The 24,852-nt window shown below is 40.5% G+C and overlaps 1 protein-coding gene across 2 annotated transcripts in view; it reads left to right on the top strand.

Annotated features, from left to right (window-relative positions):
• PLD5 (phospholipase D family member 5) overlaps nt 1-24,852 on the top strand; it is a 236,907-nt gene that overhangs the window by 190,879 nt on the left and 21,176 nt on the right. For both annotated transcript variants that reach the window (XM_030556987.1, XM_030556988.1), the window contains 2 exons: nt 18,913-19,110; nt 24,120-24,259. In XM_030556987.1, coding sequence (XP_030412847.1) covers nt 18,913-19,110; nt 24,120-24,259 — 338 coding nt within the window. The remainder of the gene's footprint in view (nt 1-18,912; nt 19,111-24,119; nt 24,260-24,852) is intronic.

Here is a 24,852-nt window from a genome sequence, read left to right as displayed (position 1 = left end):
TAACTAAACTAGTGAATTATTGGCAGGGGCAGGTTGTAGAGATGTGGGCTCTCTACTGAGAACATCCTACTGCTCATACTAGTAAAGTCCATTCAAGGAACTGTCAGCAGGCAAGATTACGCACTCCATGGTAAAACATGGGAGACATGATTGTTCAGATAACTGTGCCAAAGACTAGTTAGAGCTTTAAAGAACATCACCAATATCTTGAATAGCCTCCAGAATCAAACAGGCAGCCCGTGTAAAAGACTTGATAGCACTGGTGAGGGATGCGCAGAGCAACCCATCAAGGAGTGAGCTATTGAATTCTGCACAAGGTGCAGTTTCTGGGAGCACTTCAAGGGTACTCCAAATAGGGTATTGTGCAGTGTTCCTTGCCCAGAGAACACAACACATAGGCCACTGTGATGAGCTCCACATAATATGGGAGTGTTTTTGTAGTCTCCAGACCAGCCTTTGTAGACTCATAGATTTTAAGGCCAGCATAGACTATTATGCTCATTTAATCTGTCCTGTTGCATAATGACACAAGCCATAAACTTTCACCCACTGATTTATGCATCAAGTCCAATAATTTGTGGTGGAACTAGATCTTTAAATAATAAAAATTTTTAGATGCTTCTAATGCAACCTAGAAATGAAAGAGTAACAGTGAATCAATCCACTATGACCACAAGAATGTGATTTACTCTGCAGCAAAAGCTAGGTATACTCCTCCAATAGAAGTTGCAGTCATATCCCTGCAGAGGCTTCCACATTTTCCCCTGCTGTTCAGCATTATTTCCATTTTATCTAGATTGATTTTAAGCCAGGGTTGCTATCCCAATCTTTACTTCTGCTGGATGTTGAGTAAACATCTGGACTTAAAAGGAAAAAGAAGAAATATATCATCTGCATCTGAAGAAGTGGGTTTTTTACCCACAGAAGCTTATATCCAAATAAATGTTAGTCTTTAAGGTGCCACTGGGCTCCTCGTTGTTTTTGTGGATACAGACTAACACGGCTACCCCTCTGATACTTGGTTATCTGCATATTGTAGACCAAAATATCTTACTGTCTCCTAACAGCTCTATACTGAACAGGAGGAGTGACTGAATGAAGCTATCCATACAGGATCCTTCAGAGGTCTAAGAACAGCCAAGAGGAGGAAGATTAAATCCTTATTACTATCCACTGGGGACTCAGAAAAAGCAAATCCACTATAGGCCATTCTGTCCTCTCCTGCAAGATCTTGCTATTAGCTCACCAATTTTTCTTGGTAAAAGGTATCAAAGGAGGGATGGGGATCAGATTCATCTCATAAGGACATAGGTAAAATCAGACCAGTGATGTATGTTTAGACAGTTAAAATAATGGAATTACATAACACAAGTGTATCCTGAGTCTCTGTTAGTGATTATCACCCTAACTAGACACTGCACAGATGACAGCGTCTTAATCAAAATTACCTCCGCTCCAGTTGAGTTCCCCAGTGCAACAGCCCAATAGCCTTCCGTACTAAGACAGGGAAAACAGAATTTTGTGTTGTCTTGTAAGAAGAAATGTATGGTAAAACATACTCAAGTGCTAAGCAATAGATCTTCATCAGTCACACTAAGGAAAAAATGAGGTCAGAGATCAGTATATGTCTCTTCTTTCTATATACATAAATCACCAAGCTGAACAAACATAGAGTGATTAAATGTTCCCTCTACCTCAATGTGCAGAACTCATGACACCTCCAGCCCTTTCCAAATTTCAATTCTCCATTAATAAACTTAAGAGGATCCTTTTGAGAGTCATTATCACCTTTCTTTACGCTGCTGAGCAAACTACTGCCACCAACATTTCAAAATCTCTAAGTTGTATCTCTGGGCTAGGTCTTCAAGTTATTACAGTTAAGTCATTTTTCCGAATGACTATGTATTAAGTAAGCAACTCTGTGCAAATCAAAAATATGATGTGTATCTACAAATATAGAGTGAGTTGTGGAAACTCCTGCCAGTCAGATTTTTCCAACAAAAAAATTAACTAGGCATTTCTTGCAAGTCTAATTTTATGATAGTCTTAAAACATTTTGGAGCGAACATCTTTGTTTGCTTTTCCATGTAGTTCTGCTGCATATGTGGAGGCCATGAATATATATTAAAATATATATACCCTATTGTATTTGATAGTGTCTGTGTACTGAGGTAATTTAGCAAATAATCTTTTCAGCATTTCATCTTTATCAATGGCATTTTACTGTCTGCAAGTCCTATATTGCAGTAAAAGAAACAGAAGTCTAGTGAGAAATGAGATTTATCCTCTGTTTTTAAGATTTGGAATAAACCTATTAATACTAAACTGGATTAAAACATTTCCAAGTATCTTTAAATTACATAGTTTGTCTTCCTTTCCTTTCCTGTATAAAACTGAGATTTTGATCATCCAGTATTATTCTTGGAGCTGGTATCACCACCTATACTTACAATTCTCATTTTAAAATCCGGTTTTCATTTGTCTATAACAGGGATTGGCAACCTTTGGTGTCCACAGGTTCTGCCGATCACAGCTCTCACTGGCCACAATTCGCCGCTCCAGGCAATGGGAGCTGCAGGAAGTGGCATGGGCTGAGGGATGTGCTGGCCTCTGCTTTCTGCCGCACCCATTGGCCTGGAGTGGTGAACCACGGCCAGTGGGAGCTGCAATCGGCCAAACCTGCGGATGCGGCAGGTAAACAAAGTGGCCCGGCCTGCCAGGGTGCTTACCCTGGTGGGCCACGTGCCAAAGGTTGCAGATCCCTGGTCTATACGTTTGCCAAACTTCAATCATTTGAGCAGAAGTTTTCCAACTAAAATTTTAGTTTTTGTGTGTACCTGTATTAATATTAAGGTAGGAGATATTATCCATTTTAGCCTATAGATATTTGAGATTTTAAAAAAGTTATTTGTTCCTTCCAATTGTTTTTGTTTAATGTTGGATTTATGTAAAAGCTATGTATGTAGATGTTATAGCCACCTTTCATTAACTTGTTTAATCTCTGGCATCTTTAGCCTGCAATGCTTCCATTTTTTTTTGCCTATACAATTCTGTAAGTGGGTAAAACATCCTTTTATGTACATAAAAAAGAACATCTGTTATGGGTCAGGAAAACTTTAACAGTACCCAGCTAATGATAGTATAGAAGACAATGTAGTCATTTTCCTATTTTCTGTGATTCAGTAACCTTAGGGAATCATGGATATTAATCCATAAACAATTATGTAAAAGATAATGCCACCATGCTGTGTGGCAATAGTGTTATCAATAATGCATCCTACTAGCCAATCGCATGCTGTCACATCTCCATTCAGTCTATAAGTACAAAACAAACAAATAAACAAAAACAGCCCTTGCACTTTGACAGTGGATTGGTACATAAATATTTTCTTTATTCTGAAGTGTTCTGAAGAACAGTCCTCTCACATTCTTTTATTATGTTGTATAGCAGGGAAAGTATGGACTGCTCGCCCTTTTGGCATTATTTATGGCAAGAGAAAAAACTCAAAACATTTAAGTGCTCATGCTGAGAGTTCCAACTGAGTGAAGAAGATGTGAGATGTTCTGACAGGCCAGTGTCATAGAATTCCACTATGTAGAGGAAGCATGTGAGTGAGATGGTGGGGGAGGGATGCGAGATTCCATGTTTTTACAGAAGCAAGTGGAATTTTCAAGCTATTTTTATTCTTCTATGAATCTACTGATGTAGCAAACTGTTCAATGTCCTGTAAGTGGGAATGAAATTTGAAATATGATGCTCACTAGCAATGAAACAAGAGGCCAGAACAAAGTGTTCCTTTGTCTGACTCTTCAGGACAAGCTCTTTTCTTTGACATATATAACAAAAACCAAATTTGAAAACAGAAACAAAATCAAATTAGAGTTCACAGTAATTCGATTTCCTGCAGTAAAACTAAAACTAAATCAAACACCATCTTGGGAGATTTTCTTTCAGGTGCAAGTATTTTTTTTTCCCCAGGAGAGAAAATTGAAGTAACACTTGTTCCCACTTTTAGGGAGTAATGAAAATATAAACTGAAGACTCATTTGTAAATGATAAATTGAGCTGTGTTTATGTTAAGTGGTATTAATTATGGTGTATAGCAGTGAATATAGCTGAGTCAATTCTCCCCTCAGCATCTGTTCATTATTCTGCACCAACAGCAGCAACTGAACTCAGGTTTATCTCCTTATTGCACGGAAGTGTGCATGAATATCAATGGTGTAGCTTTCCTATGTCTGTGATTTAAGATGTTTGTATTGATGTATCTTATTTACACTGAGCATTTTTCATATTACTTGGGCAGGTTAATGAAGAAATAATATATAGTTCAGGGGAAGAAACGGGAACAGACATCCCCTAATGTATGAAGTATTTAAAGGATTTCTTCTATATCAAGAATGCATGATTACTTCATTCCTCTCAAATACTACTCCTCCTTCTAATTTTTGTTCATTATTATGTTATGGCCTTTTAAAGCAGAACTTCGTGCTTTACTTGTGTTTGACTTCCGTTCTGTCTGTGTTGCGGTATTCTTGGGTACAGATGAAGTGCAGAATCATGTTCGCTTGTTCAGTGTACTTTTCTTTTAGTAAATTCCCATGTAAGATTACAGCAGCTGTGCAAAATATGGTGGCTTGTAGTAACTATCTGATCTTTCGTTATTGAAGGATGTACTGTGAATTGGAAATAATAGCACATCACTCTTCAGTTTGTTACTCTTGCCCCATAGCACCACCAGGAAAGGAAAAGTATACAGTAGCTTCCAGGATATAATGAATTGTCAGCACCCTAGAGCATCCACCTTACCATATTGTGTTGAGGCAACTCCTCTACAGTAAGCAGTGGAAATGAAACTACTAAGTTGTGATTCTTGGGGTGACTTTAACTGTGCAGGAATTACTCATAATACAGCCTCTGTCTAATTATTTACAGAGGATGAGAACTTGAAAACACTGGGGCTGTTTGTGGTTAGCACTCCAAATGTAATGGACCAAATCTACAATGGCATCACTGGCCCATTCATATGTCCCCTTTATTCTCTGACTTTCACTCTCCATGAGTCATGGTTTTATACTAAATATCCCTGTAATGTTAGGTCAAATTCAGTTTAAGAGTTATGTATGCATTGAGCATGGAAAGCACTGTCTCACTCTGGTCATATGCTCTGGATTTATTTTCAGCACACTGGCTTGAATGATAATCTTCAGCATTCAACATCACTGGGATCTGGTCCAAATCACAGATTCAGAATGCATTTTGATACCAACGAAAACTGCAAAGGAATTGTTTTCCTGTTCTGGTCCAGCTGAAGCTTAATCTTGTCAGACAATTGTTTTTACAGAACTTCCAACTTAAATGGTGGAAATCTAACAGGATCGCAAGATCTTAAGATTGTAATTTATTGAGAGTGAAATGTTAGGAGAACAGCTTGCAAGTGATTATAACTATAAGGGACAGAACATAATTACAGCTGCAACAGAACAGCTAGCCAGCTGGGAATGTATCTGAGCCCATCTTCATTTCCCACTTGTAAGTGCTGCAACTAAACTCTTGCCCTTTAATATACTTGGGATCTCTACAGTAGAGGTTATTATAACTGGGACTTGTAGCACTGCCTATTATTAAGGTTGCCAGACACTTTCCATTTTCAGACCCTGATTTCAGTTGTTTATAACTTGCCGAACTTTAACTGTTCAGATTGGAACATTTTGTGTCTGCCTCAGACTGAATTTTACTGGAAAATTTCAGCCAGAATAGACCTGCTACTTCTGAAAACGAGACTAGTGAAAAAAGAAATTGTTTTACTCAAGCTAAAAAATTCTTGTGACCTTTTCTTTGAATAGCCATGACTTGCTGCACAGAGAGACTGGGACGAGGAGCTGGGAGTTGTGGAGAGGCACTGAGACTGGAAGAATGGGAGCCAGTGGGGAAGTAAAATGTGTGTGTGTTTGGGGGAGCGTGGGCAGAACTGGAAGCCTGAGTTGGGAAGAAAGACAGATTGCATGAGGAGCCAAGAGGGGAGGAATTGGAAGTGGCTGGGCAAGGAGACTGTGGACAAAGACCTAAGGATTGGGGTTGGGGGGAATGGACATGTCTGGGCAAAGAGACTAGGCATGTGAAGGTATTGGGGCTGGAATGGGGAGCTAAGAGGGGTGAGACTAGGATTTGGTGGGAAAGGAGTCTGGGCTAAGAAGCCTGTAGAGTGGAGATGAGCAAAATGGGGACTGGAACGAGAAGCCAGTAGGCACGGGGAGAGACGGGACTGAGGGGGGACAGGTTGAAGAGAAAGAAGGGGTTCTGCTTAGGGCGAGAATAGGCAAAAGTGTCTCTGGCCTCTCCAGAGGCTGGAATGGAACCCAAAATTCCAGAGTCTCACTATTTCTCTGATGTCAGTGTGATGGGATCCCCAGGGTGCAACCTGGACTGTGGGACCGCTGAGCCCTTCAAATCCACCAACCTGGGCTGCCTCTAGGGTGACCAGACAGCAAGTGTGAAAAAGCGGGATGGGGGTGGGGGGGTAATAGGAGTCTATATAAGAAAAAGACCCAAAAATCGGGACTGTCCCTATAAAATTGGGTAATCTGGTCACCCTTGCTGCCTCTCACACTGTGATACTGATGTCAAGCTACAAACCTTTGATAGGCACTGCACTTACACAGACATCCACAGGCAGGGGTACACCCAACTGTGTTATATGAATGATCTCCCAGCCACTCGTGAACCATCAGTAGAGAGGCTCCAGCCAATTCCCTCCAACTCCCCAACCTTGCACCCCAGAACTGTACCATCTTGCACCGGTCAGAAGCCTGGCCAGTGTAAGATCATTAAGTAGTTAGTCACTCCCTCAGTGTGGAATGGGCACATGCTAGTCTTTGTAAACTGAACTGAGATTTACCAAGCACTTCAACCAAAACACACTGCTTTAGGTATAATATAAAACAGGTTTATTAACTATAGAAAGATAGATTTTAAATTATTATAAGTAACATGCATAGAGATCAGAGCTGGTTGGTTACTGTAGTGAGGTGGTGTGGCTCCCCTCCTCCTCCAGGAGGGTCGGACCCCGCCAGATGCCAGAAGGGGCGGGGCCACAGGCCACTACACTTTGTTGTACCTCTGGGAAGTCCGGCCAGAGTGTGTAACGAGGCCGGTGTGGCTCCCCTTCTCCTCCAGGAGGGTCGAGCCCCGGCCGGCCACCATTACAGTTACTTACTCTGGTGTCATGTCCCCTCTTTTATATTCTTTTCTAGCTTGCTAGAAAGATCTTTTCTGGGACTTGAAGATCGTAAGTCTATGAATCAGGCAGTCCCCACTGGTCAAGCTGTCTCCATTGCATATGTGATCTCTCTGAAAAGTCTCTTGAATGGCCTTGGGAGAGTGGATTTCCTTTAATGGGCCATCAGCACATCTGGCTGGTCCTTTGTTGCAACTGAAAGATTAACTGTGAGCATCAGTAACGCATATATTAATGCTCCAAAGCTTTACATACAATGATAGCACATACAATCCAACAGGATATTAATGTTCAATAGATTGACTTTTAAAATGATACCTCACAAGGCATACTTTGTACAAAACATATCATAATCATGTGACAGTGGTAAACATGGGGGTTCCATGGTGCTACTTTGAGGTACAGAGTGTCATAGTCTGAATGGTGTACAAGTGATTTTCAATCTTGACAGTTAGAGACCATGTTTCAGTCCCATATGTCAGAACACTGAACACCAAACCATTATGTATCTTCAGCTTCATCTCTTTACTTATCAGGGCATTTGATTTCTGAAAGACATTCTTCTTCATTACTGATGACACTTTTGTAGTGCTGGTTTCAAGTTCTTTCTTGATGTCCCATGGTACCGACAACAGAGCGGAGGTGGGTAAAATCACAGACAATCTCAGCTGAATGGTCTTCCACTAAGATGTTACAGCCCCCAGCATGTTCAAAGTAGCCAACCAGAAGAATTTTTTCTCAATTAATTTTTAGACTGACTTTTGCCAGTGAGCTTTCCAGGGCTTCAAGTCTCACAGCTAGCTCATCTGTTGATTCAGCAACTAGTGCTATGTCATCAGGGAAGTTCTTATCATTAAGGTGTATGCCTAAAATGCATTTACTTAGTGACTAGCCAAGTGCATAGTCTGTGATGACATTGACATGTTTTTGGGCTGGCAGTGCATTCTTGTTGAACACCTGACCTAATTCAGAAGAAAATAATTTTTTCCTATTTACAAGAATGCAGCTTGAGGTGTCACCTAATAGGAGATGGAACATTCTATGGAACTAGTCAGGGAGGCCTGCAGGTTTCAAGATCAGCCAAAGAGATTCCCTGTCAACAGAGTCAGGTGCAGCCTTGATATCCATAAATGAAATGTAAACAGGGCATTTGAATTCTTGTGCCTTTGCAATAAACTGGCACACTTTTATGAAGATTTGCTCCATTGCAAATAGGCTGGGATTGATGCCAGCTTCTTGCAGTATTCTCTTGTTCCTTAGTATACCAGCGGGTTGGGCGCCATGAAGTTAAATTTTATTAACCTTTGTGAAACCGTGAGACACTTTAGTCTCATAGACTCATAGGACTGGAAGGGACCTCGAGAGGTCATCGAGTCCAGTCCCCTGCCCTCATGGCAGGACCAAATACTGTCTAGACCATCCCTAATAGACATTTATCTAACCTACTCTTAAATATCTCCAGAGATGGAGATTCCACAACTTCCCTAGGCAATCTATTCCAGTGTTTAACTACCCTGAGAGTTAGGAACTTTTTCCTAATGTCCAACCTAAATCTCCCTTGCTGCAGTTTAAGCCCATTGCTTCTTGTTCTATGATTGGAGGCTAAGCTGAACAATCAAAGAACAAGATGACACCTCTTCCTGATGACACCCTTTTAGATACCTGAAAACTGCTATCATGTCCCCTCTCAGTCTTCTCTTTTCCAAACTAAACAAACCCAATTCCTTCAGCCTTCCTTCATAGGTCATGTTCCCAAGACCTTTAATCATTCTTGTTGCTCTTCTCTGGACCCTCTCCAATTTCTCCACATCTTTCTTGAAATGCGGTGCCCAGAACTGGACACAATACTCCAGCTGTGGCCTGACCAGCGCAGAGTAAAGCGGAAGAATGACTTCTCGTGTCTTGTTTACAACACACCTGTTAATGCATCCCAGAATCACGTTTGCTTTTTTTGCAACAGTATCACACTGTTGACTCATATTAAGCTTGTGGTCTACTATGACCCCTAGATCTCTTTCTGCCATACTCCTTCCTAGACAGTCTCTTCCCATTCTGTATGTGTGAAACTGATTGTTCCTTCCTAAGTGGAGCACTTTGCGTTTATTTTTATTGAACTTCATCCTGTTTACGTCAGACCATTTCTCTAATTTGTCCAGATCATTTTGAATTTTGACCCTGTCCTCCAAAGCAGTTGCAATCCCTCCCAGTTTGGTATCGTCCGCAAACTTAATGAGCGTACTTTCTATGCCAACATCTAAATCGTTGATGAAGATACTGAACAGAATCGGTCCCAAAACAGACCCCTGCGGAACCCCCTCTTGTTATACCTTTCCAGCAGGATTGGGAGCCATTAACAACTACTCTCTGAGTACGGTTATCCAGCCAGTTATGCACCCCCTTACAGTAGCCCCATCTAAATTGTACTTTCCTAGTTTATCTATAAGAATATTATGCGAGACCGTATCAAATGCCTTACTAAAGACTAGGTATATCACATCCACCACTTCTCCCTTATCCACATGGCTCATTATCCTATCAAAGAACGCTATCAGATTAGTTTGACACGATTTGTTCTTTACAAATCCATGCTGACTAATCCCTGTCACCTTACCACCTTCCAAGTGTTTGCAGATGATTTCTTTAATTACCTGCTCCATTATCTTCCCTGGCACAGAAGTTAAACTAACTGGTCTGTAGTTTCCTGGGTTGTTTTTATTTCCCTTTTTATAGATGGGCACTATATTTGCCCCCGTCCAGTCTTCTGGAATCTCCCCCGTCTCCCATGATTTCCCAAAGATAATAGCTAGAGGCTCAGATACCTCTTCTATTAACTCCTTGAGTATTCTAGGATGCATTTCATCAGGCCCTGGTGACTTGCAGGCATCTAACTTTTCTAAGTGATTTTTTACTTGCTCTTTTTTTATTTTATCTTCTAAACGTACCCTCTTCCCGTAAGCATTCACTATATTAGACATTCCTTCAGACTTCTCCGTGAAGACCGAAACAAAGAAGTCATTAAGCATCTCTGCCATTTCCAAGTCTCCCGTTACTGTTTCCCCCTCCTCACTGAGCAGTGGGCCTACCCTGTCCTTGGTCTTCCTCTTGCTTCTAATGTATTGATAAAAAGTCTTGTTTCCCTTTATTCCCATAGCTAGTTTGAGTTCATTTTGTGCCTTTGCCTTTCTATTCTTGCCTCTGCATTCCTGTGTTATTTGCCTATATTCATCCTTTGTAATCTGACCTAGTTTCCATTTTTTATATGACGCCTTTTTATTTTGTAGGTCACACAAGATCTCGTGGTTAAGCCAAGGTGGTCTTTTGCCACATTTTCTATCTTTCCTAACCATCGGAATAGCTTGCTTTTGGGCCCTTAATAGTGTCCCTTTGAAAAACTGCCAACTCTCCTCAGTTGTTTTTCCCCTCAGTCTTGATTCCCATGGGACCTTACCTATCAGCTCTCTGAGCTTACCAAAATCTGCCTTCCTGAAATCCAATGTCTCTATTCTCCCTTCTACCCTTCCTTAGAATTGCAAACTCTATGATTTCATGATCACTTTCACCCAAGCTTCCTTCTACTTTCAAATTCTCAACAAGTTCCTCCCTATTTGTTAAAATCAAGTCTAGAACAGCTTCCCCCCTAGTAGCTTTTTCAACTGTCTGAAATAAAAAGTTGTCTGCAATGCAGTCCAGGAACTTATTGGAGAGTCTGTGCCCCGCAGTGTTATTTTCCCAACATATATCTGGATAGTTGAAGTCCCCCATCACCACCAAATCTTGGGCTTTGGATGATTTTGTTAGTTGTTTGAAAAAAGCCTCATCCACCTCTTCCACCTGATTAGGTGGCCTGTAGTAGACTCCCAGCATGACATCACCCGTGTTTTTTACTCCTTTTAGCCTAACCCAGAGACTCTCAACACTTCCGTCTCCTATGTCCATCTCCACCTCAGTCCAAGTGTGTACATTTTTAATATATAAGGCAACACCTCCTCCCTTTTTCCCCTGTCTATCCTTCCTGAGCAAACTATACCCATCCACACCAACATTCCAGTCGTGTGTATTATCCCACCAAGTTTCAGTAATGCCAACAATGTCATAGTTGTATTTATTTATTAGCACTTCCAGTTCTTCCTGCTTATTACCCATACTTCTTGCATTTGTATATAGGCATCTAAGATACTGGTTTGATCTTGCCTCCCAGCTTTGCCCTGACCCTCCTTCCTCTCTGCCATTATAGCCCGTACTCCCTCCTGTTTCCAACCCATGTCCCAGGTCTTGTTCCCCACTTACCTGTGGGTAGTGAAGACTTTCAATTAAAAAATGCCACAAGGAAATCAATAATTCTGTTTTCAGAGCAAGGTTTGAATAGTGTTTAGTAAATAAGGCCTGTAGCCTGTGGTACAGCAGGGACAGAAGGCAGCAGCAGAGTGTTAGATGTAGTGTTAGATAAGCCCCAGGATGATCAGGGCCTTATTCCCTGTGGACTGAGGAGAGGTTAATTAAAGCACCTGGAGCCAATTAAGGCCCTGCCAGAGACCTAATTAAAAAAACCCTGCTTCAGTGAGACAGGAGGAGGGAAGGAGAGCTAACCATAGGCACCAACTTCCCCTAGTCCCTGTGAATGCTCAACCCCCACACCGCCCCTGCCCTTCCCTTTCCCCCTCCCCATTCCACTCCTACCCCAAAGTCCCTGCCCTCTTCCCTTCCCCCAAGTCCCCGCCCCTGTCCTATCTCTTCTTTGCCACCTCCCTTGAGTGCACTGCATCCCCGCTCCTCCTCCTCCTCCCTCCCAGAAAGTCCTAAGTGCCGCCAAACAGCTGTTAGGTGGTGGGAAGCGCTGGGAGGGAGAGGGAGGAGCGGGGAGGCAGTGAGCTTGGGGAGGAGAAGGAGGCAAGGCAAGGAGGGGGGAAGCTTGGCTGCTGGTGTGTGCAGAACACCCACTAATTTTTCCCCGTGGGTGCTCCAGCTGTAGTTTGGAGGAGTACTGTTTTGATCAGAGTACATGGGGAATGGAAACCCTGCCCACGGGAAAAGAGGGTAAGAAGCCCGAGAAGCTGAAGGGGCTGGGACCCGGAGTAGCGGGCAGACCCAGGTCCCTTCTCTCCTGCACAAGGGCACTAGCAGAGCCATCAACTTCCAAGAATAAGGGATTGGGTTTGGCACCCTGACCCATCACACCAAGGAAAAGTGTAAGACCCACCATAATAGCATTGGCCATTTGCCACAAGCCACCCACTGAAGAACAAGGAGAAAACAAAATATTGCATAGCTGCTCATTCAATGAGCACAGTCCATTATGTACACTGAATAAGGCCAATAGACCTGTGGAAAAAATAGTATGGGATCATGCAATTAAAGACACCATCATAAAGCATACACATAAGGGGACCAAACTAAGGTTGCACAGGCAACCTGAATTCTGGCATTACCTGTCTTTTGAGTGCTTGACTTCGTAACCTTGATAATGATCTTTGAACATATGCATAATATTGGCATGTATGTTGTCAATATATTCTTTGCTTATTTGGACAGTCTTTCTAAAGATATGGTACTGGTAAATACATTCATTTGGATAGAAGGAGGGATCTCAGTGCTTCTTAAAAGATTTAAAGAGTGTTTTTCAAGCTAGTCTAGGCTCCTGGGAGATATGCAGCTATCTCACAGAGCTGGAAGGGACCCTGAAAGGTCATTGAGTCTAGCCCCCTGCCTTCACTAGCAGGACCAAGTATGGATTTTGCCCCAGATCCCTAAGTGGCCCCTTCAAGGATTGAATTCACAACCCTGGGTTTAGCAGGCCAATGCTCAAACCACTGAGCTATCCCTCCCCCCATGAGGTGGGGGCAGGCAAGAATTTGTTCTTTTTGGTGGTAGGGCTTAAACAATGTACATTTGTATAAGTATTATGAATATCTGTGTAGTTTTGTTAATCTTTTTGTGACTAAAATTCACAACTTGAATGATGCTGCAGCACTGGGCTCATTTATTCCTGAAATACTGCACATGCTAAAGAATAGTATGTATCTGGTATAGAAAAAAGTCCCTGAGAAAAGCTAGCATAGCAAAATAATCTGAGCGCTGGAAAATCCCAGAAAAGATCCATGCAGATTCTGAGAGCAGAGTAGAAGATGTTTCTATTTGTGTGTAGTTAGATGATTCAATGTGGGGTATATGCAATTATAGTGTAGAAGAAAGCATTGAAACATTCACTTATTTAAAAAAAATATTTTTAGGAAATAAGTTTGTGCAGGAATATCAAGATGAAAGTAAACCATTTAATCATCAATATTCTTAAAAATTAAGATATTTTTGCATTCCTTTATTCCACTTTTGTAGAAATTTTACCAGTTTCCAGAATAAAAAGACTCACGGGTTAAGCCTTATATTTTGTACTGCTCTGTGGGTGGGAAAAAATACAAAATGAGATCTCCTGTTTACTCAGTCCCAAATACTATGACCTGGTCACTTTCTCTTTTTTCTTTGTTTTACTCACTGACTGAGAGGATAGGCAGCCTCTACTGCTGTGTGTGATTTGTACTCTTTTTTCCTAATCAGTATTTGCCAACAGTAGTAAAAGGGAAGAGTTATGAAAGAGAGGCAGCAAAGTGTTAGATTTGATTCCTTTTTGGCTTATTGCTTAGTTTTGTTTTAGTTTTTCTTTGATATAAAGTGTGAGGAACATCTGCACTGCACACACTCATGTTGGTAAGCCAAGTGGACAGATATTGAGTATAGTTATGTTTGTTTTTACCTCAGGACACTCCCAGAGATTTGAAATGCCAGCTAAGTGTTAGCTAAAATACTCTGTAATAGTTTGCAGGAAACTAAAATCCTGCAATTTACTGGCGGTAAAACCTGAGAAAAGGTTATGCTGGAGCTCTCTTTGCGTCTTCACAGTATTGACACCTTCTTGTATTTTACATCAAGAAGATGGATCTGTGAATAAGATATTATACAAGCTGAATCTGTGATGAGAACCACTCTCTTCTGTAATCCTGTTATAGCGAAGACTGCCACAGTAATCCAGTAATCTTATTAAGAAGAATATTTTACAAGGAAACAAATTTGGCTTTATGGAATTGATCCTCCTATCAATACATTGGTGAGTGATGCAGGTTCTGTAATTCCTATTAATGCAAACTTCCCTTTCCTCCCACATTATTATTACTACAGGCCCCTATTAGCATGGTATCTGTGCCTACAATGGGACAAGAACTTCCTATGTGTTCTGCAGGTTTTGTAATGAGTTGTTGTATAGGAATCATATATATAGCCCTAGTTAAAACATCCTGGAAACGTGGGGCTTTTCTATGTGGGGCTTTAATTTTTGTTCTGTGCCAGGTAACATGCAGAACACAAGTCACAGGAAAAATGTGCACATGGGACAGCATGCCCTATGTCGATGCACATTATTGCATACTCACAATGGTGGTTTGCTGCAAACCACAGGCGTAGCATTCTTGGAGGTTATTCTGTGCTGAGCAGTGTGCATTTCTGGGATTTTTCTCACTATGCATAGAGGAAGTGAGGATAGTTCAGATTTTTTAAAAATCCCATGATTCATCTCTCTCTGCCCTGTGCTTCCTTTCTGGGTAGGCTAACACCATTTTCTAATTGCTGTTGTTCAGCATGCACCCAGCAATATCCATGCACTATGCTGGCAATCTCAAATACACAGAGGCTGCTTGGGTTGTATTTAATATAGGTGCTCCTGAGCTGTTTGCTCTTTATCCAGCACCGTTCAGCATCCTGAAGATGTCTTGTGGACATCTGTCTATCAATGTCCACAAAAAGATCTTTATTCCAGTGGCTGGCTGCAAGAGCTTCCTGCACCAATGCTTCTCCCTAGATAGTGATGAGATCTCAGTGTGCCTCCAAGCAGCTGCTTGAGGCATGTTGTAGGGTTTCTGGAGTCTTATCGCAATTATGATAAACTGGAATCCAGGAGCAAATGGAGAAAATCTGGCTGAGAGACAGTTTATACACTGGGGAGGAGGCATCCAGTCAATTTGACCCAAGAGCAGGGGAGGACACACAGGTAAACAAACAGGTCAGTGATCGTCACCCACAAAGCGGTGTGGGGGTAGCAGTTGGAGGATTCCCAAAGTAGTTTACAACAGCATTGTGTGCACACAAACAGTAGCCTGGACTAACTCACTTCACAGCAGAGTTATTTCAGTTTGAAAGAGGACTTCAGAGTATGCAATAAATACAGTGTCAGTGCACTACAATGAATTGTGTCATCCATGTGCAAGTGTTTTCAAACTGGATTAATTCCATTTAGTTCTAGAGTGGCATTTAAATATTTTTATTATTATATGATTTCTTATTTACAAGCTGCCGAGGAGCTCAGGTCATTATATACCTTAGTAATTGATTTATCATGATCTAATGGCTTGTATTACACTCTATATAGCTTGCATTTGTTTTTTGTATTAACCTGCTGTGGTGGTGTTCTGCTTCTGCTTCAGTCATCCATTTGCAATGGGATCTAGTTTCAAACATAGTGGAAGTTATGCACAACAATGTTTCTGAAAGGCCAGGATCTAAAAGGTCATATGAATTTGCTAAAAGGTTTTCTTCAGTGCAATAAATGAATGTTGTGGGTGTTATCCTGGAAGATGCCCAGTGTATTCAGCTCCCCGTACACTTGGAGCTAATGGAAATAAACACGTTGCAAGATGTGTCCGTCGCTTTCATGACTGGGACATTCATTTCTTTGAGCAAACAGGAGTTTGAACCCATTTTATTAAAATGATTACTCAAGGAGGGTCCTAGAGATTCCTGCTACACCCACCACTAGTCACTCTTGTTTTCATTTCAGAAGATTTACTTCCTTCAGACTTTTTTTCTTTATGCTGTGAGTTCTCTTTAGTCTGTTCTTTAGTGGGGTTTTCATTAGGATATAAGTATCTTCCAAAACTCTGGATGAAGCAACACTGCTCGGCCTATCAGCTGTCACCCTGGAGGATTTTACTAGGGCAGGAGAAATCTCTAAGATGATGCTTGGCTGCATGTTCCAGTCAGAGCAAGTCACAGGGTAAACCTCAGATAATTATTCTTTCAATATAAACCCTTCTCTTTCTACTCCTCCTCTTAAACTATTTTTAAAAAGTCATGTCTATAACAATAGCAGCCTTCACAATATAACAAGGGAGTATTTTCCCCTTAATTGGGCAACATACATCTTCATGCAAAATCTGTCATTGGCAGATATCCTCACTGCCCATGTCCTGAAATGCCTGCAGGATCATGGGCTTTGTAATTAATGGGGAAAAGAGCAGCCTTTCCTCACCACAGAGTATTCTGCACATAGCTGTAAAAATAAACTCAATGTAGAGGAAGATGTTTCTGTCACAGGAGAGGATTCTTTGATTGCAGATGAAGAAAGAAGAAGGCTGGCTGCTTGATTGCATGCAAACAGGGATTGCTCATAATTGTCTTCTAAAATCTAATCAAGTTTTAAATAATGTTAAAAAAACAAACAATAAATGTAGGTGATAAGCATGCACTCTTGAAAGGGTTCAGCTCCAATCTGGAAATTGATTGGTTACCACTGGAATGATTGAGTGATTAGCAGATCCACTCTATCACAAAGCAGCTTTTGTCTTGTCACCAAGGGTATGTCTACAGTGCAAGTGAGGCTGTGATAGTAGTGCAAGTAGCCATTTCTCTGCTAGCTTTAACCTAGCTAGCATAGGTAACAGTAGCAGAATAGACATGGCAGCACAGGCTTCACCATGGGCTAGCAACCCTTCTGGGGTGCCTGCGAATGTGCTCTGGTTTCTAGCCCTTTCTGAGGTCAATGCTGCCAGGTCTACATTGTTGTTGTTACCTGTGCTACTACTGCTACAGTCACACCTTTACTTGCAATATAGACACACCCTCAATGACTTGGATGGTTTCCTGTTTTTCCATTTTACAGAACATAAGCTACAAAAACTATTTATAGAAAATTGGTCACTGTCACCCGTCATCATGTTCATTCTATCAGACCGTGCAGTCGGGGGAGTCCTTGAGCTGGTAGATGGAAAGGAACAGAACTTTTCTCTTCCAGTTCCCTGCCAGAGAAATCATTACAATGGCTCCAAGCCTGACAAATTGAGGTGTATTCTTAAGACATAATTATGTCCTTGCCATTAATGGGAAGAGGGTACAGAGTGGAATAGTAAAGAGAGTATTCTTAAAATAAAGGACAGAGAGAGCGATTACCATGAATACAGACGAAGGAAAATTGTAACCGTATCACTGAGACAGAATCGAGAAGTAGTCATGAAAAGTTGGTTAAGTCACACAGTCCTGATGTACAGTATAATGGAAGTTAAAAAGAAAGCAGCACTGGCAGTACAAAAGTGGGGTTAGAAAATAATTATGTACAGCTAATATAATTTCAGATTGTAAAAAAACATTGAGATAAAACAGAAGGCAGGAGAAATCTCAAACATACAGGCAAGTAGACACAGAGGATCAGGATATAATTATTATGCCAAAGATTATTTGACTAGAATATATGCTGCAATTTAGAATAATTTCTGTCTCCATACTGAGAGGTTGTTGTTGTTTGTGTCCAACAAAATGAACTGTTATAATACAGTCTAAATTCTAAAATGCTAGTGCTGTGTTTGTGTGTGTTCATAGAATTATGACATTTTCCACTTCTTTCTGAATTAAGTTAAAAGCTGGCTAAGTCTTGTTGTTTATACAATTTGATTAAGTAATGTTTGTATGTTGAAGCTGACTAATAACTTATTTTTGGAGTGCAACATGTTGAAGCCTGATGCTCCCCCTGTATGTGATTTTTTCCAGAATAGGGTCTGGGAAATGGACATTTTCATTCATCAGGTTTATTCTTGTAGTTTTCTATCAGGGTGCTAGGTTTTGTTGTTCCTCTCAGCCACCACAGAAATGAAATGAAGATCATGAATGCTATTATTGTAAACAAGCAAAATCAAACAAACTGTAAGAGGAGCAGCTCTAAAGCAACACCTAAGCAAGAAATAGCCTTTATAAATAATCTCAGACTGGAGGGCATTTCTGTAACAAGTAGATGTCATTCATCAGACGTTTCTTTGGTGGTTTATTATATTTTGTTATGGTGCACAATTCAGAAAAAAATACATTGAACTTTTTCACACTGTCATCTTTTTGTCTGAATCAAAACTTTAGTATTAGCCATGTAGTTTATGTATTATCCTTTAACATACCATTGTTGGTAATGTTCTCCACTGTTCTTATCTGGTGTATATTTCTCTACAGATACAGGATATACCAGGGGTAGGCAACCTATAGCACGCGTGCCAAAGGTGGTGCACAAGCTGATTTTCAGTGGCACTCACACTGCCTAGGTCCTGCCCACTGGTCCGGGGGGCTCTGCATTTTAATTTAATTTTAATGAAGCTTCTTGAACATTTTAAAAACATTAATTACTTGACATGCAACAATAGTTTAGTTATATATTATAGACTTCTAGAAAGAGACCTTCTGAAACGTTAAAATGTATTACTGGCACACGAAACCTTAAATTAGAGTGAATAAATGAAGACTTGGCACACCACTTCTGAAAGGTTGCCGACCCAAGACATATACGTATGAAAAATGTATTTTATGTGCATACTGTATATTTCTAAAGATACATGTGTCAGCCAATATCCTGTTAATGTTATGAACTTTAATTTCACAGATGAAAGAGCTTGGTGTCATTGTGTACAACTGCAGCTGCCTCGTCCTAGATTTACAAAGGATATTTGCCTTGTATAGCTCATTAAAATACAAGAATAAAGTGCCTCCAAGTTGGTCTAAGAGATTGTATGGCGTGTATGATACACAAAATAAACTGACGCTGCAGCTGAATGAGACAAAATCAGAAGTCTTTGTGTCGGTGAGTTCTTAAGAGAATGTCTGTTCTTTGCCTGTTTAAGTGAGGGGGAGGGGAATATTATTTAACATTTGAGTTTTATTGGGACCGAGAAATTTGGCCTCAGTTGAACCTCCTATTACAACATTGCCTTTACTACATAACTGAATAGAGACATTGTATTAGTCTGGTGTTTAATACCATAAATGTCAAATATCACATGTTCACACTCAAAAAAAGACAGAACACATGTTGACAGAACATGTGAATAGCTACCATGATGCTGCTTACTCCCTGACAGCAGCTCACTGTTGAAAGAGTTGTCGCTACATGTGCTTCAGCACTCTTGTGTACCCAATCTTCTGCAGGTATAACCTTTCCACTTTTAGGTTTTTAGCACCCTGGAAGTATTCCGATTCAGGAAAGCACTTAAGTGCTTGAGAAATAATGGAACTTAAGCACATGCTCAAGTGCTTCTCTGCAATGTGGCCTAACTTAAGAATATACACACCAGTACTTTTCATTCACCAACATAAGCTGTTGAAATTGAGAGTCATGGCAGTGACTGAAACTGAGCTACAGAGAAAGTACCGTAGTTACCGACTGTACAAGACAGAAGTACAAGGGAAATCTATGGTTGCTGACAGACTGGATCACTTTCTCATCAGGGAAGAAAATAACCATTTCAATAGGTGTATTGTTTATGGGGAAAATCTGTAACCAAATGTGGAGACATTCATAGTTTTTTCTCCCACTTTTCATATTATGTGGACGCAAAGAATAGTAAATTCACTCTGATTTTCACGGCATTTTAACTATATGTAGAGCACTGTCATAAATGTAGAGCTTTGAAAATTAACTTTTGTATTGTTACTCTTCCCTTGTACTGTAATTCTCAATATTTTTTCTTATAGTCAAGGAACAAGGAACAGGAGAGCCCTCATGTGGCTAACTTATTACCTGTACGTTTCAGCTTAGCAAAGAATTTGTAGCTAAATGGATTAATTTTGTATCTAATATTTTAATTATAGCTAGTCCAAATCCTGTTATATTTTTACTAAAATTAGAGCCCAGTATCTATTTTTTTGCAATGTGACTTTTGGTTGATTAATTATCATTATCATCTTATTAACATAGCACTTTCTCCCCATCCCCATGAATGCATCCAGAGTGCTATATAACAACAGAAACTTTTATTTATAGATCATTTTAACATCTCCAACATTGAAACAGCTAAAACTGGCTGAGAATGCCCAGTACCAATGGTGGTGGTGTGGGGGGGAAGTGAATAGGAGAAAGTAAAAAGGCCCAGCATATTAAAAAGCTGTTTTTTAATGGGGAGAAATGGACTGAGATGGAAGACTAGAATGAGCTCTTGGACTCCCCACAGCAAAGGCATGATTCCCCATCCACCTAATGTGCAATAGTTGAATCCCTGAAAGGTATGTGACCGTATATATCTATTGAGAAGATGCTCAAGGAAGATCTCAAACAGAGCTAGGGCCTACCCCATTAAGGACTTTAAAAAAACACCACCACCAAGTTAGTCAGTCTGAGACTTTATAAGCAGAAGGCAGAGTGGGTATAATATGATTTTAGTTGTTCAAACCAATTTGCAGACCTGCTGCCCCATTCTGAACAAATGGTGAGTCTTGGTAAAATCTTTTCTTGGAGGAGAATATAGTAATGAGCCTGTAGTCACAGAGAATGTGTTGCTATTATGAGGTTATCATAGGGTGAAGAATGACGCAGCCTGAGCAAATGGAGTGTGGGGGAGAAGATACCTTTCATACCACATTTAGCATGGTCGTGAGTGAAAGTGACACCAACCATTTCCAAACAAGTCCTTTTGATAAACGCATGCATGAAAGAAGAGAGCACATCCTCATACTGCAAAACTTAACCTACCAGTGACTCTCCCCTCTCCCAGGAGCAAATCCACTCCAACGCGCCCAGCCGCTGTATCATACTAGCATTCCTCCTGGTTGGAGATTGAATGTGTAGGGCCTACACCGCAATTATATATCACTAGCTAACTGTCCTCAGTTTTCAAATGACCTCTGCAAAAGGCCTCATATACACTGAAGAAAATGGGATCTAGGGTAGACCTATAGTGGATATTGTGCTTCAGTTTGCTCGGTGAGGCCCCGTAATTGATATTGATTGATACTTACCATCTAGTTCTGACTTGAACCATGGAAGGGTAGTTCTACACCCACTTCATCTTCCTTTGCTCCCCCATCCACTGTGCTGCAGTTTCTCCTGATAAATCTTCTTTTCCTCATGTTTGCTTTATTTCCTATACCAAAAGGTTGTTCAGGAAGTGGGAATGAAAAGGAAAGAAAGATGCAGTTTCCAAAACCAGATTTGTCCCTTCTTGAAAACAGGATTTTCAATATATCATTTCTCACACCGGGCAGCATTGCTCAAGTGTCTAAGGCCTGAGCTACACTAGCGGGGGGGTTGAACTAAGATACACAACTTCAGCTATGCTATTTGTGTAGCTGAAGTCGAAATATTTTAGTTCGACTTACCTGGCCATCTTACCTGGTGGCAAGTTGACTGGCGCGGCTCCCCCATCGACACTGCTTACTCCTCCTGCCGAGGTGGAGTACAGGCATCGATTAGCGGATCAATTTATTGCATCCAGATAAGACATGATAAATCAATCCCCGATGCATCAAACACTACCCGCCAATCCAGCTGGTAGTATAGACATACCCATGGAAAGGAACTGCAGAAGAATTCTATAGCCAGTTGAAAGGGCACAGAGAAGTTTGCTATTAGTATCTAGTTATCCAAGCTGGAATTTGGCCAGGGCAGCAATCCTAATCCTGAAAATAAATGCCCTGGGATCTTTAATGACCACCGTTGGTTAGCAATTTATTTGTATGTCTCTCCTGTAATCATGTTAAAAATGTCATAATGGACAATTTGCATTTCATATCTGTGCAAAGACATGAATGTTAGTGATTAGTTTCATAATGTTTTTTCTGCAGCTGTGCCAATGATGGGTATATAGGAAGGCCAGCAAGTCCCTTGCCCTTCTATACCCTCTCCTGTGGAAAATAAACATGGTAGACAAGTCTATTAACTTTACTCTGCCAATTTACCCTGTATTCAAAATGCCTCTCGATCAACAATAGTTATCAAACTGCTTCCAAGAGAGACTGCAGCAGCTCTGAGTTGTGTAGCTAGTTTGTCTTTTTGCTGTTAACTTGTACCCCTGAGCATTTCTAGAGAGAGAATAGTCTGTTATCTTTGGAATAAATCAAATTATGTGTACAATATGCTGAGAAAACAGATTCAGATAATAAAAATGAATCACCTAAATTATATATATTTTTTTACCTTGCTTCCTGAATCTAAATTAATTGTCTTAAAAATTCTTGTCTTCCAGTCTTTCTTGCTGTGTAAGATCTGAACATCACAGTAAATCAATGGTTCTCCATTCAGGAATCCTCATGGTACAGTTGCTTAGCAACGGTACAGTCTTCCTGAGTGGCTGAGAGAGACAAAAGAAAATGCAGTTGCTTTTTCTGAGAATTCACGGCTCAATCCTGGGAGAGCATGGATACTCTGAACTGCCAATGATCTTAATTACTCTATGTATTTTTTATTATTAAAATAACACTTAGGAACACCAATCAAGGATCAGGGCCCCATTCTTCTAGTTACTGTACTGACAAATAAAGAAAGCCTTTATACCAGAGAGACCACAGTAGAATAGTTGTCAAGATGCAACATGTGGACAAAGCAGACCAAGAGAGTGGGGGAAGGAAGGAAGATGAGGTAACAAAATAAAGAGTTTCGCATGTTCACCACTTGTCTAACCAATGCCTGATGAGAGTGATTTGTAGACAACATGAATGAGGAGGTTTTAAAGGTCAGATCCTTACAGAGAAGCAAGCAGTACCTTTCACCAACTGTGATTTTCTTAGCAATATGTTACCTTGCATGAAACAGTAAATAGGTTAAGGTCATAAACACTAATTCATAATATTTATGAATGATGTGCCCTGTTAGTGTTGTGGCCTGGATACATCTACTACTTTGTAATGTAACCAGTACTATGAATCTTTAAAGCAAAATCCTGTGATGTGTCATGTAACACCTTCCTTTCAAGTAGAGCTACTTTGATAGCAACGGCTATTTTTTACAATTGACCCCTTTGAAAATCTTCCTCTACAGCTATAATTCTGTGTAATGCTCAAACAGCAATTATCTGATTCCCCTTCTGTACCTTGAAATTACAGCTGTATAGTTTAACATACCAGTGGTTAATATTCTCATAGACTCATAGACTCTAGGACTGGAAGGGACCTCGAGAGGTCATAGAGTCCAGTCCCTGCCCTCATGGCAGGACCAAATACTGTCTAGACCATCCCAGAGAGACATTTATCTAACCTACTCTTAAATATCTCCAGAGATGGAGATTCCACAACTTCCCTAGGCAATCTATTCCAGCGTTTAACTACCCTGACAGTTAGGAACTTTTTCCTAATGTCCAACCTAAATCTCCCTTGCTGCAGTTTAAGCCCATTGCTGCTTCTTCTATCATTGGAGGCTAAGCTGAACAAGTTTTCTCCCTCCTCCTGACGACACCCTTTTAGATACCTGAAAACTGCTATCATGTCCCCTCTCAGTCTTCTCTTTTCCAAACTAAACAAACCCAATTCCTTCAGCCTTCCTTCATAGGTCATGTTCTCAAGACCTTTAATCATTCTTGTTGCTCTTCTCTGGACCCTCTCTAATTTCTCCACATCTTTCTTGAAATGCGGTGCCCAGAACTGGACACAATACTCCAGTTGAGGCCTAACCAGCGCAGAGTAAAGCGGAAGAATGACTTCTCGTGTCTTGTTTACAACACACCTGTTAATGCATCCCAGAATCATGTTTGCTTTATTTGCAATAGTATCACACTGTTGACTCCACTAATTTATGTAATTTTATTTGCAAATCTCACCTTGAGATGACAAAGAAACACCTCTCCTTTTATTTTAAGTGTAACATTTGACTTTTTGTCTTCACAGAATTCTCCCAAACTCTTTTGTCCAAAAGACAGAGTCTTGGATATTGAAGCTATCTACAACGTTATAGATGACGCCAAACAGTTTGTTTATATAGCTGTCATGGATTACCTCCCTATTGTCTTTGACACAAATGCTAAAAGGTTAGTGAGTGTCCACAATGTATTAGCGCATTGCTGCAATGAGACAAAGCTCTTGCTGGTGAAAATAAATAGCAGGCATTTAGTTAATAGTTATGGATCAATTTCTTAGGGCCCAATTCTGCTCTCATTGAAATAAATGAGAGTTCTACCATTGACTTAACTGGGAGCAGAATTGGGACCTAAGATGAAATTTCTAAGTTCTGGGTTCTAAGCTGTGGATCTCCCTATTGGAAGGAGATCAGAATGTGTCTAGTCTGACCATCTACAAGTGACTGAGACCCAGGAAAACAACAGTAGAGCTCACTTCTGTTTCTTATCTTACTGTATTCAGCACCTAGCTACAACGGCTATTGGCATTGGCATGAATACCAGACAGTGTCTGTGTGTGTAAAAGAGAGAGAGAACATATTGAAGGATCTAATACACAGTATGGAAGCTGTCATAATTTTATTTTAAAAAACAGATCTTTTCAAACTCAGCACAGATTGCACTTCCAGCCATATTACATTACAGCTAGCTCATAACAAAAAAAAGTCAAAAAGGTTTATGCACAATGTTCTTATGGCCTAGATTTTCAAAAGTGCTCAGGACCT

The sequence above is a fragment of the Gopherus evgoodei genome, chromosome 3, assembly GCF_007399415.2.
Source record: "Gopherus evgoodei ecotype Sinaloan lineage chromosome 3, rGopEvg1_v1.p, whole genome shotgun sequence".
In the NCBI taxonomy this organism is placed as follows: Eukaryota; Metazoa; Chordata; order Testudines; family Testudinidae; genus Gopherus; species Gopherus evgoodei.
The sequence above is the reverse complement of the archived record's forward strand: the minus strand, read 5'-3'. Positions and strand labels throughout refer to the sequence as shown.